Source organism: Quercus suber, unplaced genomic scaffold (assembly GCF_002906115.3).
Source record: "Quercus suber isolate HL8 unplaced genomic scaffold, Cork oak 2.0 scaffold_49, whole genome shotgun sequence".
NCBI classification, from domain to species: domain Eukaryota; kingdom Viridiplantae; phylum Streptophyta; class Magnoliopsida; order Fagales; family Fagaceae; genus Quercus; species Quercus suber.
This window is the reverse complement of record NW_027069514.1, coordinates 203,618-222,609: the sequence shown is the minus strand read 5'-3', so window position 1 is coordinate 222,609 and position 18,992 is coordinate 203,618. Positions and strand designations below refer to the sequence as shown.

General features: G+C 37.9%; 1 protein-coding gene across 1 annotated transcript; it reads left to right on the top strand.

Annotated features, from left to right (window-relative positions):
• The first annotated feature begins 12,015 nt into the window (after positions 1 to 12,015).
• Positions 12,016 to 14,379, top strand: LOC112019319 (uncharacterized). Its single transcript, XM_024051856.1, has one exon. The coding sequence runs from the start codon at positions 12,016 to 12,018 to the stop codon at positions 14,377 to 14,379; it is 2,364 nt and encodes a 787-aa protein (XP_023907624.1).
• The last annotated feature ends 4,613 nt before the right edge of the window (positions 14,380 to 18,992 follow it).

The following is an 18,992-nucleotide window of genomic DNA, read 5'->3' as shown; positions in this document are numbered from 1 at the left end:
TTTTGTTTAGACTTTTGGTTATTACCCTTCTTGGTTCTAGGGTTTTTAGTCTCTTTCTTATCAACCTTAGGAGGTTCACCTAAAATTGATTTGCCTTTGTCTACGTTCTCACTAGCTATATCAGTTTGACATTCATTGTTTTCAAAATTAACATTATTAACAAGTGAGACAAACACAATAGCACTAGAAGAAGCAATATTAGGAGAAGAGAAATCATACCCCAAACCAGTACTATCAGAAGTAGATTTCTAAAAGCTAAGCATCTCATCAAACTTTGCACTAGAAGTCCTCTCCAATTGAGCTCTAACTTGAAACAGCTTCGCTTCAAGCTTCTTGGTCTTTTCAGCCAAGAAATTGTTTTCAAATCATAGTGCTCCAATAGTTTGATTAGCTTCGTCAAACTTTGTGGAGAGCTCCTTTCGATCTAGCTCAACATCACTCAGCTTCTTGGTGGTAAGCCTATATAGTTTCTTATGTTTCTCAGAAACTTTGTACAATTTTTCATAAGCTGTATGAATATCATCTTAATTGTCCATTTTCTCAAACTTAGAGTCCACCAAGTCCTCTTCATCATCTACTGTTTCTGAAACCCCATCAGTAGGATCAACTGTAGCAGTGAAGGCATTCAAGATTCCCTCGTCATTATTGTCATTTGAATCATCCTCAAGCTCGGTGTCACTCAAGGTAGCAGCAAGGGCCATGATTTTCCCAATAGTCTTGAGATAAGTTGGACATTCTTGTTTCATATGTCCAAAGCCTTGACATCCGAAGCACTTTGGTTTGGATGGAACAGTGTACTGACCGCCATCCTTAGCATCCTTCTTCCCTTTATCTTGGCTTCTGAATTGTGAAGAACTGGATTGCTTTTGGTCCTTGTCGAATTATTTCGCATTGGAATTCTTCATAAACTTCTTGAATTGCCTAGTGATATAGGATTTCATCTTAGAATCTTCATCATCAGAAGACTCATTGGTATTGTTAGGTTCTAAAGGTTTAGGAATTTATGTATTTATAACTCTAATTTGTATTGTTGGCAAACCATGATCAAAACAGGTTGTTTAGTCTTATTTAGGCTTGCTTAAAGTTGTGCATTTATGTAAAGTTGGAATCGAGTGGCTGCCTAAAGTATTAGTGACTTTTGGCCTGGCTCTATCGATCGAATCTTAGACTCGATCGATCGAATATCGGGCAGAACGTGTTTTTTTGTAGATTTCCAACTCAGCCCTAACTCCTAAAACGCTTAGGGTTTTATGTTTTTGTCCTAGGAATATGAGGCAAACCCTAGCCATGTTTTAGAGGTTACTCATATTGCTGTTTTGTGTAAATCTCTTGTGAGATCTAGAGGAGCTTTCCTTTACACAAAGCTTAGGGTTTTCAAGGAGGAGATGTTTTTTACACCTTGATGATCAACTCAGTTGCTACCATTGAAGCTTAAAGAAAAACAAGCGTGGGTGCTTGTAACTGGTGGAGAATCCAAGAAAGAAGGAGTTCGTGAATTCGGAACTTACACGTGGTTGTGCCAGTAAGTTCTACTGGTGGGTAGCAATAAGAAGTCGAGCATGGGGGTTTGTAAGTCTTATTGTATGAACTTCGATTCTTTCAAGATAGTGGATTCAAGTTTACCTTAAGGATAGCTAGGTCAAATCCTCTCTAGGTTTTAACCGTGTAGTTTCCTGGGTCATCATATCATTATGTTATTTACTTTTTGGCTGCTTTATATTTGATATGATTGTGTGTTTGTGATAACCTAGATTTGCATAATTTGACTAAGTTAATCACTTGGCTAATTAACTAGGTTAATCTGGTTGGCTTAAGGGGTTTAAAAACCATTCAAGTATCACTGCTTTTGGCCTTTAATGCCATGCTCTTGCTCTTGCTCGATTTCCCGATCCTAGTCAAACCTAATTCATAGGTTTGCAAGTTGCCAACCAGCTCTGTCAAATGAATTTTGTCAATATCCTCTGATTCCTTAATGGCGGTGATCTTGACATGAAATCTCTTAGGCAAATATTTGAGCACTTTCCTTACAACCTTAGGTTCAAGAATGGTTTCCCCAAGATTAAAGGCATAGTTCAATATGTCCTTCAGCTTAGCATAGAACTTATCAAAAGACTCATCCTCCTCCATCTTAATCTCTTCAAAGCTCTTAGTAAGCCTTTGAAGCTTTGAATCCTTGACAGCCCTAGTCCCTTCATAGGTTGTCCGGAGTATAGTCCATGCTTCCTTAGCAGTTTCGGTGGAGGATATTTTATTGAACTCCTCATTGGTGACTGCACTGAATAAAGCATTCAATGCTCTGCTGTTGAAGTTTTTCACTTTGATCATCCCAATCATCCGGTGCTTCCTTTGGCTCGGTCTAACCTATCTCCACAGCTTGTTACACTTTCTCATCTAAAGATTGCAAGAAAGCTCTCATGCATACTTTCCAGTATGCATAGTTAGTGCCATCAAATAAAGGAGGTATAATAAGTGACTATCCTCTATCCATCACAAACAGGGGTCAATGGATCACACAGCAAAGATTAACCCTAATCAGCATGTGCCCACTCTGATACCACTTGATAGGCCGCAAATGTAATAATCCCTTTGGTAAATTAAACAATTAATTAGTCAAGTGAATTAATTAGGTTCAATTACAAGCAATAAGCGTGGCAGCACAAAAAAGCACCAATTAAACTAATGGTTGCAGAAAATAAATTTGACACAAGTGATTTGTTTACAAATAGGGAAAACCACTAAGGCAAAACCTCACCGAGTGAATTTAAGGACACCACTCCCGAGAATCCACTATTATCAAAACAAATGGTTATAAGTAAAAGGAATCCTAGTACCTAATACCAACCTACAGTTGAACGCTTACCCCAATACCCAACTGGACTTGCAATGTAGTGACAATCTCTCTTTTCAATGCACGGCTCTCCGTACGTGACTAACCAATCAATGCACGGATCCAAGTACGTGACTAACACACTAATTTGAGAAAGATGTTGGCTACAAAGTTCTTCAGTTCATCCAGACGATGAAGATCAAGAAGCTTCTTGGTTACAAAACCCTCGGTGAACAAATGTAGTAGCTTTTACAAGGAAGATGAACTAGGGCAATTTTGTCTCCGGTCACAATGTGAGTGAATAATTACTTTGCATCAAGTTGCATCACCTTTCATCATCTTTGATGGCCCTTAAAATAATCCTTATATATGTATACGATTGTGAGAAAAGAAAACTTACACAAATAACTTGGATATACGTGAAAAACAAATCTGGGAATTTGAATTTCATAATTCTCGATAGATATAGCTTCCATCGAGAGCTGTCGAGAATTCTTATTAAACCTAGATAAATTTATCTGTCGAGTTTTAATGAATAACACTTCTTCACTTCTTTCTTGGACAGATTTGCATAATTTCAATACTAGAATTGAACTCCTGTTCCTTGAAATACTAAACCCATCCTAGATCTACCCAATTACAAGTAAAGTGTGTTTTGTTAAAGGATTAGCCAATTTACAATAGCATATGTTCTAACAAGTTCCACATATGTCCTAACAGGGTCTAGCATAATGGAAATATTTTCTTGGAAGTTGCAATTATCAAAAGACTAGTCTAGAAAGTTAGGCCCTGTTTGGTACATGTGTTACAACATATTTTTTTCAGTTTTTAAACAACATTACATGTATTTTCACACACTTTTTCATCCACATGTATTTTCAAAAAAATTGAAAACTGTTGTTTAAACACAAGTACCAAACAGCCCCTTAATTTGCGATGGCTTTGTTGCTTGGGGAAAAATGACTTATTGATTGAGCATCTGATTGCAAAAATGCCTTATTGCTTGTGTAGCTAATGTTGTTACTTTTCAGTGCTAGCTATTATTCACTTTACATGCCCTCTATAAAATGCTATATGCTAAGCTTCATGAAGACCAGGCAAAGGGCTGACTATACTCATTGTCATGTGATGTTGAAGGGGGTCTCCCTTGGTGCAAAGGGTCTGTATATCATTCCCAATGGGTTTGAAATTTCCAGTTACGATGAGAGACTTTGTTAGGACATATGTGATTCACTTGTTAGGAACATATGTCACTAATTTATGTAATTGGCTAATCCTTTGAAAAAAAAACACTTTACTTGTATTTGATTAGATCTAGGATGTGTTTAATACTTCAAGAAACTTTGTTTCAAGATCAAGTGTTGAAGCCATGCAAGTCTGTCCAAGTTTCAAGCCAAGAAGTACCTGTCATTAAAGCTTGATGGCTAGCCATCTATCGAGCTTTAAGAGCTATTCCAGCTCGTGGCTCAATAGTAGCTCGACAGATAGGCATCTGTTGAGGTTTATGAAAAACAAAATTTCAGATCTGTTTTAACTCTAATCCGTGATTATATGTTTAGGCTTTTTTTTTTCTCATAACCCCAGACATATAAAAGGATTATTTTAAGGGCCATCAAAGACGACACAAGTTGCATAACTATTGAGCAAAGTTTGTTCAAGCAAATTGTGATAGGAGACATAGTTTTGCTCTAGTTCATCATTCTTGAAGAAGTTGTTTTGTTTGTGCACAATAGGGTTTTGTGACCAAGCATCTTCTTGATCTTCATCGTGGATGAATTGAAGAACTTTGCAGCCAACAACCTTCTCTAGTTGGAGATTGAAGTCGTATACTGGGATCCGCGCAATTGGTTAGTCACGAACTGGGAGCTGTGTATCAAAAGGAGAAATTGTTACTATAGAAAAAGTCCAATTGGGTATTGGGATAAGGGTTTAACTGTAGGTTGGTATAAAGTACTGGAATTCCTTTACTTTTAACCGCTTGTTGTGATAATAGTGAAATTTCGAGAGTAGTGACCTTAAAATCACCCAATGGGGTTTTTGCCGCGTAGGTTTTCCCCATTGGTAAACAAACCACCGCGTCAATTTAATTTCCACTACATACTTTAGTTATTGGTGATTTGTTTGTGCTACCATGCGTTTGTATGTTAATTTGATTAATTAATAAACTTGGCTAATTAATCAATTAATTCATCACAATGGGTCAATTCATTTTTTGCCTATCAAGTGGTATCAGAGTAAGCATACTTTGATTAGGGTTAATCTTTGCTGTGTTGATCCATTGACCCCTATTTGTCATGGATAAAGGATAGTCTTTGATTATACCTCCTTTATTTGATGACACTAACTATGCATACTGGAAAGTATGCATGAGAGCTTTCTTGCAGTCTTTAGATGAGAAAGTGTGGCAAGCTATAGAGATTGGCTAGACTAAGCCAAAGGAAGCGTCGGCCTATTGGGATGAAGAAAAGATCAAGGCGGCAAACTTCTACAGTAGGACATTGAATGCTTTATTCAGTGCAGTCACTAATAAGGAGTTCAAGAAGATATCCTTTACTGAAACTACTAAGGAGGCATGGATCATTCTCCAGACGACCTATGAGGGAACCAAGGCTGTCAATGATTCAAAGTTTCAGAGGCTCACTACAAGCTTTGAAGAAATTAAGATGGAAGATGAGTCATTCAATGAGTTCTATGCTAAGCTCAAGGACATAGTGAACTCAACCTCCAATCTTGGGAAAACCATTCCTGAACCCAAGATTATGAGGAAAGTGCTCAGATCCCTACCCAAGAGATTTCATGCCAAGATTACGGCAATCGAGGAATCAAAGGATATTGACAAAATTCCTTTGACAGAGCTGGTTGGTAATTTGCAGACCTACGAGCTAGGGTTAATAAGAATTGGCAAGTCGGGTAAGGGCAAGAGCATGACATTGAAGGCCAAGAGCAGTAACACTGATGAGTCTTCAGATGATGAGGATTCGAAGATGAAGTCTTATATCACCAGGCAATTCAAGAAGTTCATGAAGAATGCCAATAGGAAGGGCTTCGACAAGGATCGTAGGCAATCCAGTTCTTCACAGTTCAAGAGCCAAGACAAAGGGAAGAAGGATGCTAGGGATAGCAGTTAGTACACTGTTCCTACAGGACCTAACTGCTCTGGGTGTCAAGGCTTCGGTCATATGAAACAGGAGTGTCCTACATATCTCAAGAGCATTGGGAAGAGTAAGGCACTTGCTGCTACCTTGAGCGACACTAAGCCTGAGGATGATTCCGACAATGAGGATGACGGAATCTTGAATGCCGTCACTGCCACTGTCAATCCTGCTAAGGGGATTGCTGAAGAGGTGGACGAAGAAGAGGATTTGGTGGAGTCTAAGTTCGAGAAGATGGATGATCAAGATGATATACATACAGCCTATGAGAAATTGTACAAAGTGTCTGAGAAGCATGAGAAACTTTATAGGCTAGCCACCAAGAAGCTCAGTGATGTGGAACTTGAACGTGAAGAGCTTTCCACAAAATTTGATGAAGCCAATCAGACTATTGGAGAACTGAGGTTTGAAAACAATTTCTTAGCTGAAAAGACCAAGAAGCTTGAAGCGGAATTGTTTCAAGTCAAAGCTCAATTGGAGAGGACTTCAAGTGCAAAGTTTGATGAGATGCTCGGTCTTCAGAAAACTTCTTCTGATCGAACAGGTTTAGGGTATGGTCTTTTTTCTTCTAATATTGCTTCTACTAGTACTACTGTTTTTGTTCCTCCTAGTAAAAATGTTGAAATTGAGAACAATGATGTTAAAATTGATTTAGCTAATGAGAACATAGATAAGGGTAAATCTATCTTAGGAGCACCCCTTAAGCAAGATAAGAAGGAAACTAAAAACCCTAGGGCTAAGATGGCTAACTCTCAAAAGCCTAAACGGAAGAAGTAGCATCTTTGTCATCATTGTGGAGCAGCCAGTCATACTCGACCAAATTTCTATAAGTGGTTAGCCACTCAACAGAGCAATGGCATAATCGCATCGGGAAACCAGAATCAGTTTCCATCCTCTCTTGCTCCTTTTGGAGATCTTCTCAAAGCCCTCATGTTCCTTTCGAACTTGAATGGTTTGAACTCCTCTCCCTCACCGCCAAATCAAGGATTTGCTAGACGAAAAGGTTCTTCCGAGGTGTGGAAGGAAAAGGGCTCTAAGTGATTCTATCACTTCTTCTCTCTTCTTGTTTTCGTTTTGTATTACTTGTGTGTTTTGCTTTACTGTTTTGAGTTAGTCTAGTTTTATGCATTGTTTTGCTTTGTTTAACATGTTTTTGTTTGGTTAGTTTTCAGTTTTCTTTTATTTTGTTTTTCACATAAAAAATAAATTAAAAAAATTGAAAAAATTGAAAAATAGAAAAACAGTGTTTTGTGTACATTGGTACTTGTGTACCTTGGATGACCATTGAAACAAAGTTTTCTAAACTTTGTATCCTTCGTAGCTTTGATGAGCATCTTTATGCACAACTAAGTAAGTGAGCTTTGTGGCTCTTGTTTGTGATGAGTAAGATTAAGTTATCTCTTATATTTAACAATCGTATCACTTTTTTTGACAGGAATGACTAGAAAATCCTAAGAGAAAGGCATAAATAACCATCTCATCACTGTTGCCCGCCAATCATGAAATGACATCTGTATGCTTTGGCATAGTAAAAGTGCAATGTCAATGACATTTGTGTGATTCAGCATAGCAAAATTGGAATGTCAAATGCTTAACATAATTGGGTATTTCTTTTCTATCTCTTATATGCCCATGCATGATTTGCTTAAAAAGAAAAATATGCAAAGAAAAATAAAAAGCAAAAAGAATAAAATGCTTTAAATATGATTACAAGTGTGTATTCTAGGAGATGTGGGAGTTATAGGATGTACCTCGTAGGTGATAATCCTCATTAAACAGTTATAATTGTGTGTGAGTTAAAGTGATTTTCTCATATCTCAAATTGTCATAACATGTATACACTGATGAAATCTTGCGATGTTTTTCACGCACAACACGCAATATTCTTTGCTACTCTTGATACATGTGCAAATACAATGTGGTTTGGCCGTTACAAGGTTTTACATGTGTTAATCTATGCTCACTAAACTGTCTTGACTTATTTTTGAAATATAAAATTGGTTAGACTTGTTTAGTTTGTGTGTGTATGTGTTTTTGGGATCTTTATGCTTAAAATTGTTGTTGAGAGATGATTTTGAGAGCTTAAAATGTTGTTTGGATCTTTGGTTGAGTTGCATGCCTAATTGCATTCATATCCGTGTTTTTCCCTTCTTGAAAAACTATTTTTAAGCAATCTCGACACCTCCTCAACACCTAGCTGTTTGTCGAACTCTTAAGCTATTTCTTATCACAATCTCGACACTTCCTCGACAGCTGTGTGGATCGATTGAGAAAGCTTTTGTCTCCTCGATAGCTTTTCTACACCTGGTGGATTGATCGAGCTTCTTGTTAGCAGTTTGTTGTTTTTTCCCTCGACAAATCCTTGACACCTGGCTCGATAGATGTCTTGATACCTCTCGACACCTTTATCTGTCGAGATTTACTGAGGTTCTTTATATAGGTTCTGTGCAATCCAGACTTCATTTCTCTTGATCTCTCTCTCGATAGCTTTGTCTCCTCACCTCCTAAATCACTCACTCTCACTCCAAACCTCAATTCCAAGTGATTTTCAAGTGATTTCTAGGTTTTCTTTCACTTGGTAAGTTTCTTTTCTATCCTTTACATGCATTTCATGTTTTGAAACCTAGGTTTTGGGGATTTTTGAAAATTTTTTGGGTTTTACAAAATTGATGAGTTATTGTTGAAATTTTAGGATAGGTTTTTGTGTTAGGATTGGTGCCCTTAAATCCTATTGTAAGATGCTATGTATAATATTAAGTGTGACATTGTGTTTGACATTATGTATGACTTAATATTATGTTTAATAAATTTGTTTTATTATTATCTGAAATAATGGTAACATGAATATTCAGACATTATCATATAGTCCATGAGATGCATAGTATGTGATTTATGTGAAAAGTCACAGAAGATATAAATCACAAGTTCTTTGTAAACTCAGAATTATAGTTCGTAGTCGGTGATGAAATTGGGCATTTCATCTGCGAAGACTATAACATATCAACTACGATGATTTGTCTTGATCATGGAAGTGGAGACTTCTAGTTGATGTGTTAATATGTTTTAAGAGTTAAGACATATTGAACTGGACCGCTGTGAGATTTATTATTCTCCTAAAGACTGTCAAATGAATAATAAATCTCACGACTTGTATTTACATGAACTCTTAATCCTGAGAGAATAATGAACCTGATCATGAGGTGTAGGTTGCTTTGATATATCAGGAGTGAGATCTACAGTTATGGTCAAAACCTCAGTATGTTGGGCAGCCACATTTAGTGTTGATGGAACATGTATTCTCAAGATGGAATTCATAGTCTCTTAACGGAGATATAAAGTATTCCCTTGAGATAAGTTTAATGGGTTTGTTATTCAGAGAGTTAGGCCTAACCACTTTAGTAAGACTAAAGTATATATTTATGGAATTGGATTTCATAAATATATAATGAATAACATTAAAGGATTAAACCGGGTACTCGAGGATTAAGATGTAGTAATTTACAAAGTGGCAGTCTAAATGACTTTGTATTACTACGAATATTTTATGAAGGGGTTGCATGTATGATAAAGTCTTGGGATATAATTTATAGATAAGACCTAGAGTGCAACTATTTTTATATAGTGGTATAAAAAATAGTTAATGGTAACTTTGGACTTGTCAAGAGTTGACAGAAAAGCCTAAGGCCCATTGGAGCTAGTGTCTTATTGATCCCTTTTGGTCCCACTCCAAGCCACACACTTAAGCCCAATTGGTAAGGCCCGAAAGGCCGGCCCAATTAGATAAATTGGTTAGATACAAAGGGAAAAACGAACAGAAACATATGTGACAAGAAAACATCATTGAAAAGTGGTGTATGAGAGTGTAAGTCACTTTTTGGTCATCCCTTTGTTACCAATCGAGAGACCACACATCTTGGGCGTTAGTGGAATTGGAGTGAAGATTAAAAGTAGTCCCAAGTGCTTCAATCTTCAGTTTTGAAATTCATCGCTTCAAGGTACACTCTCTTGTTCTCTAATTCTGAAATTTACTTTGTGCATGTTATCAATATCGAATGAAGTAGATCCGTTTTAAAACTTATTTTCCGCTGCATTTATCTTTATATCCATCATAATGATCATTCTACGTACACCCTACAAGCCACTGTCCCATCAACTGAACAAACTGACACTTTGCCCACTACCCTCCCTAATGTCCCCTACCACACACACACTCCTGACCCCCCTAAAGTCCCAGAAACCATCCACACAACTATGCACCACACTGAAACCGAAAAAGACAGTACTTTGCATGGTACTGCGGAATGTGAAACTTTGCATGGCACTATTCATAGCACTTCACAAGCTGAATTTTTGCATGACCCTTTGCATGCCTCTTCACAACCGGAACTTTTGCATGGCATTGTGCATGGCACCTGGCGTCGCCTAGGGCCACCCCGTGATGTAAAAAACTCCACTACCTCTAGTGAAACTGTTTTGAAGTCTAAACGGAAGCAACAGTCTCCACCCTCACCTGAGGACCCGCTCACTGATAAAAAACAGAAGCTATTGGACCTAGAAGCCAAATCATTGGGCAAGCTTATGGCAGAAAATTTGGGATCGGCGGTGGCTGCTTGGCAGCACCGCCGGGCACAATGAGTATCTTAAGTTGGAACTGTCGGGGGCTTGGGAACCCCCGAACAGTTAAAGCCCTTCAGAGGGCATGGAATAAAGAAGCTCCCATTTGTGTCTTCTTAATGGAGACTAAACTCACCACTGAGCAGTTAAATAATTTGAAACAACGCTGGGACTATAACCAAGGCCTTGTGATCTCTAGTGTAGGTCTGAGTGGTGGACTTGCACTCCTTTGGAAACCGAATACCCAGGTTCATATTCAGAATTCCTCTCGTTGGTTTATTGATGCCCATATTATTTGTGACACAACAGGTTTGAAATGGAGGCTTACTGGTTTCTACAGCCAGCCTGACACAAACAAACGTGAGGAAACATGGACCTTACATAAATCTCTTAGCCGTTCCAACACCTTACCGTGGCTTTGTGTTGGAGATTTTAACGAGATCATCACTTGTAGTGAGAAGGTTGGTGGTTGTCAACGACCAATAAGACAAATGGATCGCTTTCGCACTGCCATATCCCACTGTGGCTTCTTGGACTTAGGATACCGGGGCTCCCCTTTTACATGGTCACGAAATCACCCCATCAATGGCCCCACTCACATCCGTCTTGACCGTGCGCTTGCCACTGCTGCCTGGAAATCACAGTTTCCTGGCGCCTCTGTACAACATCTCCCAATGTCCACCTCCGATCATTCCATGATTGCGGTTCATTTACCTACTCTGAAATCACGACATAAACGTCACCAACCACCTTTTCGCTTTGAAGCAATGTGGCTTCGTGACTCACGCTGTGCTGAAGTTGTTGAAGAAGCTTGGATGGAAGGACTGTACAAACCAGATGGGGCTCAAATTACAAATTGTCTTGACAGCTGTAGAGCTCATCTCTCTGCTTGGAATAAGCTTGAATTTGGACACGTGAAACGACAGATTGAAAGGTTGGAGAAATCACTACATCACTTGGAACAACACCCTGAGCGCAACTTTGAGCAGATTCAGGAAGTTCTCAGGTCACTAAATTACTGGCTTGATGCATAGAACACAATGTGGCACCAACGATCTAGACATCTTTGGATTACTGATGGCGACCGAAACACATCTTTCTTCCACCAAAAAGCATCCAACCGAAAGGACCGGAACTCTATTAAGGGGCTCACTGATGAACAGGGCGTTTGGCAGGAAGATGATCATGTCATGGAGCAGATTATTGTTGACTATTTCTCTAATATTTTTCAGACCGCTGGCCCTACTAACACCTCAGCTGTCATTGAAGCAATTCAACCTGTTGTTACTCCTTCTATGAATGACTATCTCTGTCAACCGTTCCAAGCAGAGGAAGTTCAAAAGGCGCTAAAACAGATGCATCCTAAAAAATCTCCAGGCGCTAAAACAGATGCATCCTAAAAAATCTCCAGGTCCCGATGGTATGCCCCCTCTTTTCTACCAACACTTTTGGTCATTATCTAGTGAATGTGTTACAAAAGCTATACTTGATTTTCTGAATTGTGGTGTCATTCCCCCCAAATTTAATGAAACCCATATTGTGCTGATTCCTAAAGTGAAAAATCCTACAACGGTTTCTCAATATAGGCCAATTAGCCTAAGTAATGTCATTTCTAGGCTGGCCTCAAAAGTTCTTGCTAATAGGCTCAAACGTTTTCTACCTGATATCATTAGCGAAAATCAAAGTGCTTTTATGTCTACTCGCCTTATTACTGATAATGTGTTAGTTGCTTTTGAAACTATGCATTACCTAAATCATAAAAAAAGTGGAAGACAAGGGGAGATGGCTCTCAAACTTGATATGAGTAAAGTTTTTGATAGAGTGGAATGGGGATGTCTACGGAATATTATGTTGAAGATGGGCTTCTCTGAAAGATGGGTGAATATTATGATGCTATGTGTTACCTCAGTTACATATTCCATCCGCCTCAATGGAAAACCCCGTGGCCTCATCACCCCTACAAGGGGTTTAAGGCAAGGGGATCCCATATCCCCATTTCTTTTCCTGTTTTGTGCAGAAGGTTTATCAGCTCTTCTTAATAAGGCTGCGAGGAATGGAGAAATTACAGGTGTAGCAGCTTGCCCACACGGCCCAAGAATTTCACATCTCTTTTTTGCTGATGACAGTATTATCTTCTGTCAAGCAACAAGTGAGGAGTGCACCCGACTGGAAAATATTTTGGAGACTTATGAACATGCTTCTGGACAAAAGCTTAATAAGGAAAAAACTTCCTTATTCTTCAGCCATAATACATCTCAAGATATTCGAGACAACATCAAACATCGTTTTGGGGCGGAAGTTATAAAGCAGCATGAGACTTATCTTGGCCTACCTTCCCTGGTAGGTAGGTCTAAGAAAAACACCTTTCGAGCTTTGAAGGAACGGCTGGATCATAAGCTCTCAGGGTGGAAAGAGAAATTGCTCTCTCAAGCAGGAAAGGAGGTTCTAATAAAAGCTGTGGCTCAAGCGGTTCCCACTTATACAATGAGTGTCTTCAAGCTCCCGGATACTCTCTGTGATGAATTGACAAGCATGGTTCGTAGTTTTTGGTGGGGGCAATCAAATGGCCGAACCAAGATGGCATGGCTAAGCTGGGAAAAGATGTGTGCACCCAAAAAAGAGGGAGGACTAGGCTTCCGGGATTTAAAATCCTTCAACCTGGCTCTTCTATCAAAGCAAGGCTGGCGCCTTCAAACCAACACCTGCTCACTGGTATATCGCGTTCTCAAAGCTCGTTATTTCCCTAACTGTGACTTTCTCCATGCAAAGCTTGGACGCCAACCGTCGTTTGCATGGCGTAGTATCTTAGCAGCCCAACATATTGTGCAAGCAGGTCATCGCTGGCAGGTGGGAAATGGTGCCTCCATCCGTGTTTGGCAAGACCGCTGGATACCAAGACCACCATCTTTTACCACAATCACCCAGCCGAATACACTCCACATGCACTCCATGGTTGCTGCGTTGCTTGATGAAGTCACCGGGGAGTGGAAGGCAGACTTGGTCAAAAGAGTTTTTCTCCCAGAAGAAGCTCAAACCATACTAAGCATTCCACGAAGCAATAAGCATGCAAATGACCGTATAATCTGGGCCTACACGCCCAAAGGTATTTTCACAGTGAACAGTGCCTACAAGGTAGCTTTGGCTACTTCTCCATCCGCATCCATAGTGGGACAGTCAGACACCACAGCGAAAGAGACCTTCTGGCGCACTCTTTGGAGCCTTAACATTCCGAACAAGATAAAAAATTTTGCTTGGAGGGCATGTCGTAACATCCTTCCAACCAAAGTGAACCTACGTCATCGGGGAGTGCTGGAAAGTGCAACTTGTGAAGCTTGTGGTGTAGCCGACGAAACAAGTGGTCACTTGTTCTGGGAGTGCACTAAGGCCCGTGAGGTTTGGTTAGCAACTGGAATACCTTTTGACACTCAGGGGGTCTATTACAGGGACTTTATTGATCTTATTTGGTATCTAATATTTGTCAAGCATGCAGGACGTGAGTTGTTGGAGCTCATCTTAAGTGTGGCTTGGTGCATGTGGTATAACCGAAATAAAACAAGGCTCGGGTCCACCAGACAAACCAGCCAGCAGGTCATTCACAAAGCACGGTCATTACTTGAAGAATTTCAGCAAGCTCATCTTTCACGGCCTCACTTCAAAGACCAGGCTGACACTCGATGGTCCCTCCCTTACATCCCTGGTACAAAGTCAACTCAGACATTGCAATATTTTCGAATCTCAAAACCATCGGGATTGGCGTCGTTATCCGTGATCATGAAGGATCTGTGATAGCAGCTCTTAGCAAGCACCTGCCTCTACCGCTTGGTCCTGTGGAAGCTGAGGCAAAGGCCATGGATGAGGCGGTCTTATTTGCATGGGATGTGGGCATCAGGGAAGCTATTTTCGAGACAGATTCAAGCGTGGTTGCAAATGCTGTTGCTGGACACACCACTCCTCCGGTCTCCATAGTGGATATCACCGCTGGCACTTCTCTTCGGCTGCAGGACTTCAGACGTACCAAAATCCAACACGTGAGGCGGCAAGCAAATAAACCAGCGCACACCTTAGCTCATTATGCTAAAGGCGTTTCTGATTTTATGACATGGATAGAGGAATGTCCTCCTCTTATTGACGCATTTGTTTTTCAGGATGCTATGTTTTTCTCTTCTTCTCATTATTAATAAAGTTTTGTCTTTCCTATCCAAAAAAAAAAAGAAAAAGATAAAGAATTTGGTGAAGGCATCTGGCACAATCATTGTTTCTAAGCCCAACTTTTATTATATAGTATATGATATATATATATATATATGAGAATTCAATGTTCTCTTTGGTTTATTTTCAAAAGAAGGGGAGTTGACCCACTTTGGTTATTTATAGTGGTCAAAATAAGTGAAACCCCATGAAAAAATAAATATTAAAATGTGAATTGTATCATAATTTTTTTTTTTTTGTTTATTGCATCACATAGCGTATCATAAGATACACAAACGCATTATAAATGTTATTTTAAAAAAATAATAGAAATAAATATATGAAATGTGTATTTATTATAAATTTAGAATATATTCAATTAATGAAAAATTTAATGATCATATACATAGTTTTATTTAACAAAGTCCACTAAATAAATTTTAATTTTAAAAAAATTTAGGCTATTAAACCAATGCAACATAATTAAAATAACATGTTCAATAATAATAAAAAATAATAAAATAACATGTCATAAATTTAGTGAACTAACTAGCACATGTGATAAGTTTAAGTTAGCATTTAATGGTCACCTTATCAACAAGCATGGACATAAGAGCTTGTTTCAAAACACTTCATAATGTTAAGGGTCTAATCCAAAATTTCAAACATTAAGAGTTAAAATCAAAATGATTCCAAATTTTAAGGCTGTAAAATGCAATATAGTCTTCTATTTTCAAGTTCCTTATGATTTCAAGATATTTTTTTTTATGTCATTTTTTTAAAGAGTTTCAATCTATGACATCCGCTTCTGATGATAGTTTTTTTTATTATCAGACCAAGACACCAATTGGTTTTTGGTGTAAACAGGAATTGAATTTCAGATCTCTTATTCAACCATTAAAGATTTTACCAGTTAAGGTAAATGAAACCCATTTTTTTATTATGTTATTTAGAGTTTTTTTTTTTTTTTTTTTAAAGAAAGATTTAGAGATAAATTGATATCTTGATGTATATATTTAAAAAAAAAATTGGGGGGTTTTTACAAAAGAGATGTCACGGATTAGAAAGCCCAAAACTTTTATAGGTCATTTAGCCCAAGTAAAATGTGGCTATTCTAACACAGTGAGATATGGGTCGTTTAGCCCTAATAAAATTTATACTTTAGATTTTCCTCACTTGGGCTTTTCTTAATGGACTTTCGGGCTTTCCCCAGAGAATTGTGGTGGGATTTTTTTTGAGCTGTCACGGGGACCCAAAAAAATGAAAGTGGGCGGTGGTACTAGCATTATTAAGGTTGTACAGATATTCAACCTCACGTGTACTGAAAAAATAAGGTTGAATATTTGTACAATCTCAATAATGCTATTATCACATACTTTGATTTTTTTTTTTACGACTTTTTTATGTGGCAAAGTATAAGTGATAGAGGAAAAAAATAGGTTTATGTAATGGTAACAAACAATTAATTATTAAGATTTGTATAGATATTTAACCTTATTTTTTCTATACATGTGATAGATAATTAATTATAATATGCTACATAAAATAGTTGTGACAAAATGTATAAAAGTGTGTGGTCGTAATATTATATCTGGTGTGATCATAACATTATATCCTGTGAGACTCACACAAGATAAGAGCTTCACTTGGATAATCCCTACCTGGTAAGAAGTTTGCACGAAAAAAAGAAAACTTGCAACTTATACCCTTGAGGCCTTGAGTTTTAAAATAATTTTTAATGTGTTTCTTTTACCAACACTTAATAGAATCTTGCTGTTAAAAATAATAATAATAATAATAAGACATCGTTGTGAACAAGAAAAGGGGGAAAAAGAGTTGTTGAGAGGGTAAATTATAAAATTTGAAAGTGAAAAAGACCAATTTTGAAGTAGGTCCAAATTTAAAGTGTTTATAAAAGGCATTTGTTTAGTTTTTTGTTGAAAAATTGTTACTATAATGTGGTTTTTGATAGTTAATGGAAGTTAAGTCAGACAATGCATCGTGCACGTAGCTATCTTAAACCGTCCAAAACAAAATTCAAATGGGGTCTTTACTATCATTGGCTAAAGAGAGCCGACCATGGTCTCTGGACCCAGTGAAGGTGGCCCACCCTTTCAGTCAATGGACACATGTACGGCTGCCGAGGGTGCCACGCTACCCTCTAAATCACTCTAAATCATTTTATATATAATGGTTGATTGCACTCGTTTAAAAAATGTTTAGCCAATTAGATTATCAACATTCTGCGCCGACAGGCTGCCACGTTACCCTCTATGTTGTTTATTTTATTTTTATGGCATATGCGTGCGTGCGTGTTTAGTCCGTCCAAAACAAAATTCAAATGGGGTCTTTACTATCATTGGCTAAAGAGAGCCGACCATGGTCTCTGGACCCAGTGAAGGTGGCCCACCCTTTCAGTCAATGGACACATGTACGGCTGCCGAGGGTGCCACGCTACCCTCTAAATCACTCTAAATCATTTTATATATAATGGTTGATTGCACTCGTTTAAAAAATGTTTAGCCAATTAGATTATCAACATTCTGCGCCGACAGGCTGCCACGTTACCCTCTATGTTGTTTATTTTATTTTTATGGCATATGCGTGCGTGCGTGTTTAGAGCCCGTTTGATTTGTGTTTTTAAACAACATTTTTTAGTTTTTAAACAATATTTGATGCATTTCAACACACTTTTTTACCTACACGTATTTCAAAAAACTATAAACAATAATTTTCAAACTACTCTACTAAACACCCCCTTAGAGTCACGGACTCAGACTCACGGTTTTATGACACTCACTCGTTGGAATCGAATATACTGGGTTACCCTGGCCTCTTTCTTTAATTATTTTGTGGCGAATGGAAAAGAACATCATGTTCATGTAAAAGGTTTGTCATGGTGATTCATTATAGATGTTGATGTGAATTTGGGTCCAGCATTTCGGTCTATTGAAATTGATACGTGTCAAAAATTAGTCACTTTTTCGCATAGTGTTTAATTTGTCTTAATTAACTAATCACTCTACTCCTAACTTAGTGAACTTTTTTATTTTGGGTGGGCTTGTATGTCTTTGCACTTTCATGTAGCAGCTAGAAAAAACCAAAAACTGATTTAAGAAGGATTGGACGGCATCCTTTTGCAATGGCTATGATTTCATTCATCCATCAAGAATATCAAATAGCAAGACAAGTAGGATAAGCGTCACAGATACCACAAGTATATGGTACTAATTAGTAATTACCACGTGCATGTGCCTTTTGTACCATAAGCCATGTCTTGGAAATTCAAAGAGACCTTGTGTCAAAAAAAGAGACCTCGTGTCATCTTTCATGTTTTCCACCTACACTAGAGCCAAATTCACACTTTAGTAATTTGATTAACACGGTGTGTGAAATTTGTTTGATTGATCCATGCATAATATGGGTCATATTGTCTCTAGGGTGGTAATCGCATATGAAATTATAAGTGTGGGAATGGAGAAATTGGAGGAATTAATTCAAATGCATTTATTCATTTTATTTATAGAACAATACTTAACTCGTGTAATATGAAATTCTTAGAGTATCCACACCACTTTGTCTATAATAGAAAACAGGTGAAATTTACATATTTAAGTCCCAAAATTACCTACATCAATCCATCTATATCACTGAAGATTTAAATATTTGTATCTTAATGTTTTATTAATTTATCATTATTTTATCTATCTCCCTCTTCCTCTCTTCTTCATTTCACTGTTTTATTGTGTCTCCCAAATAAAACCAACTGCCACCACCACAAGTCACAACTCATTACAAATTTGATCATCTCATCACAAAACCCAATCAACTGGAAAACTCAAATCAAACCCAACAAAGATCCGAAATTAAACCCATCACCACCCACCTACCACTGCAACCCAACGAAGCAGCAAAGAACAACCCACAAACCCAACCGAGATCCAAAACAAAACCACCACCATAAGAAGAAGAGAACTAGTGAAGAAGAAGATGAAACAGAGAGTTGAGAGGCGAGAAAGAATTTTCTTTTTTTTTAGAACTAAGAGAGAGAGAGAGAGAGAGAGAGAGAGAGAGAGAGAGAGAGAGAGAGAGAGAGAGAGAGATTTTTGATGTCGTAGTTTAATTTAATATAAAAAAAAAACAAAAAATGATTATTTAAAGAAAATAGAGTGTATAATAGATAAACTGATGTGTGTGTTTTTGTGAAGTAA

What these genes read in the sequence shown, in the direction of transcription:
- LOC112019319 (XM_024051856.1), top strand. Translation starts at nt 12,016, where the DNA reads ATGCCCCCTCTTTTCTACCAACACTTTTGGTCATTATCTAGTGAATGT.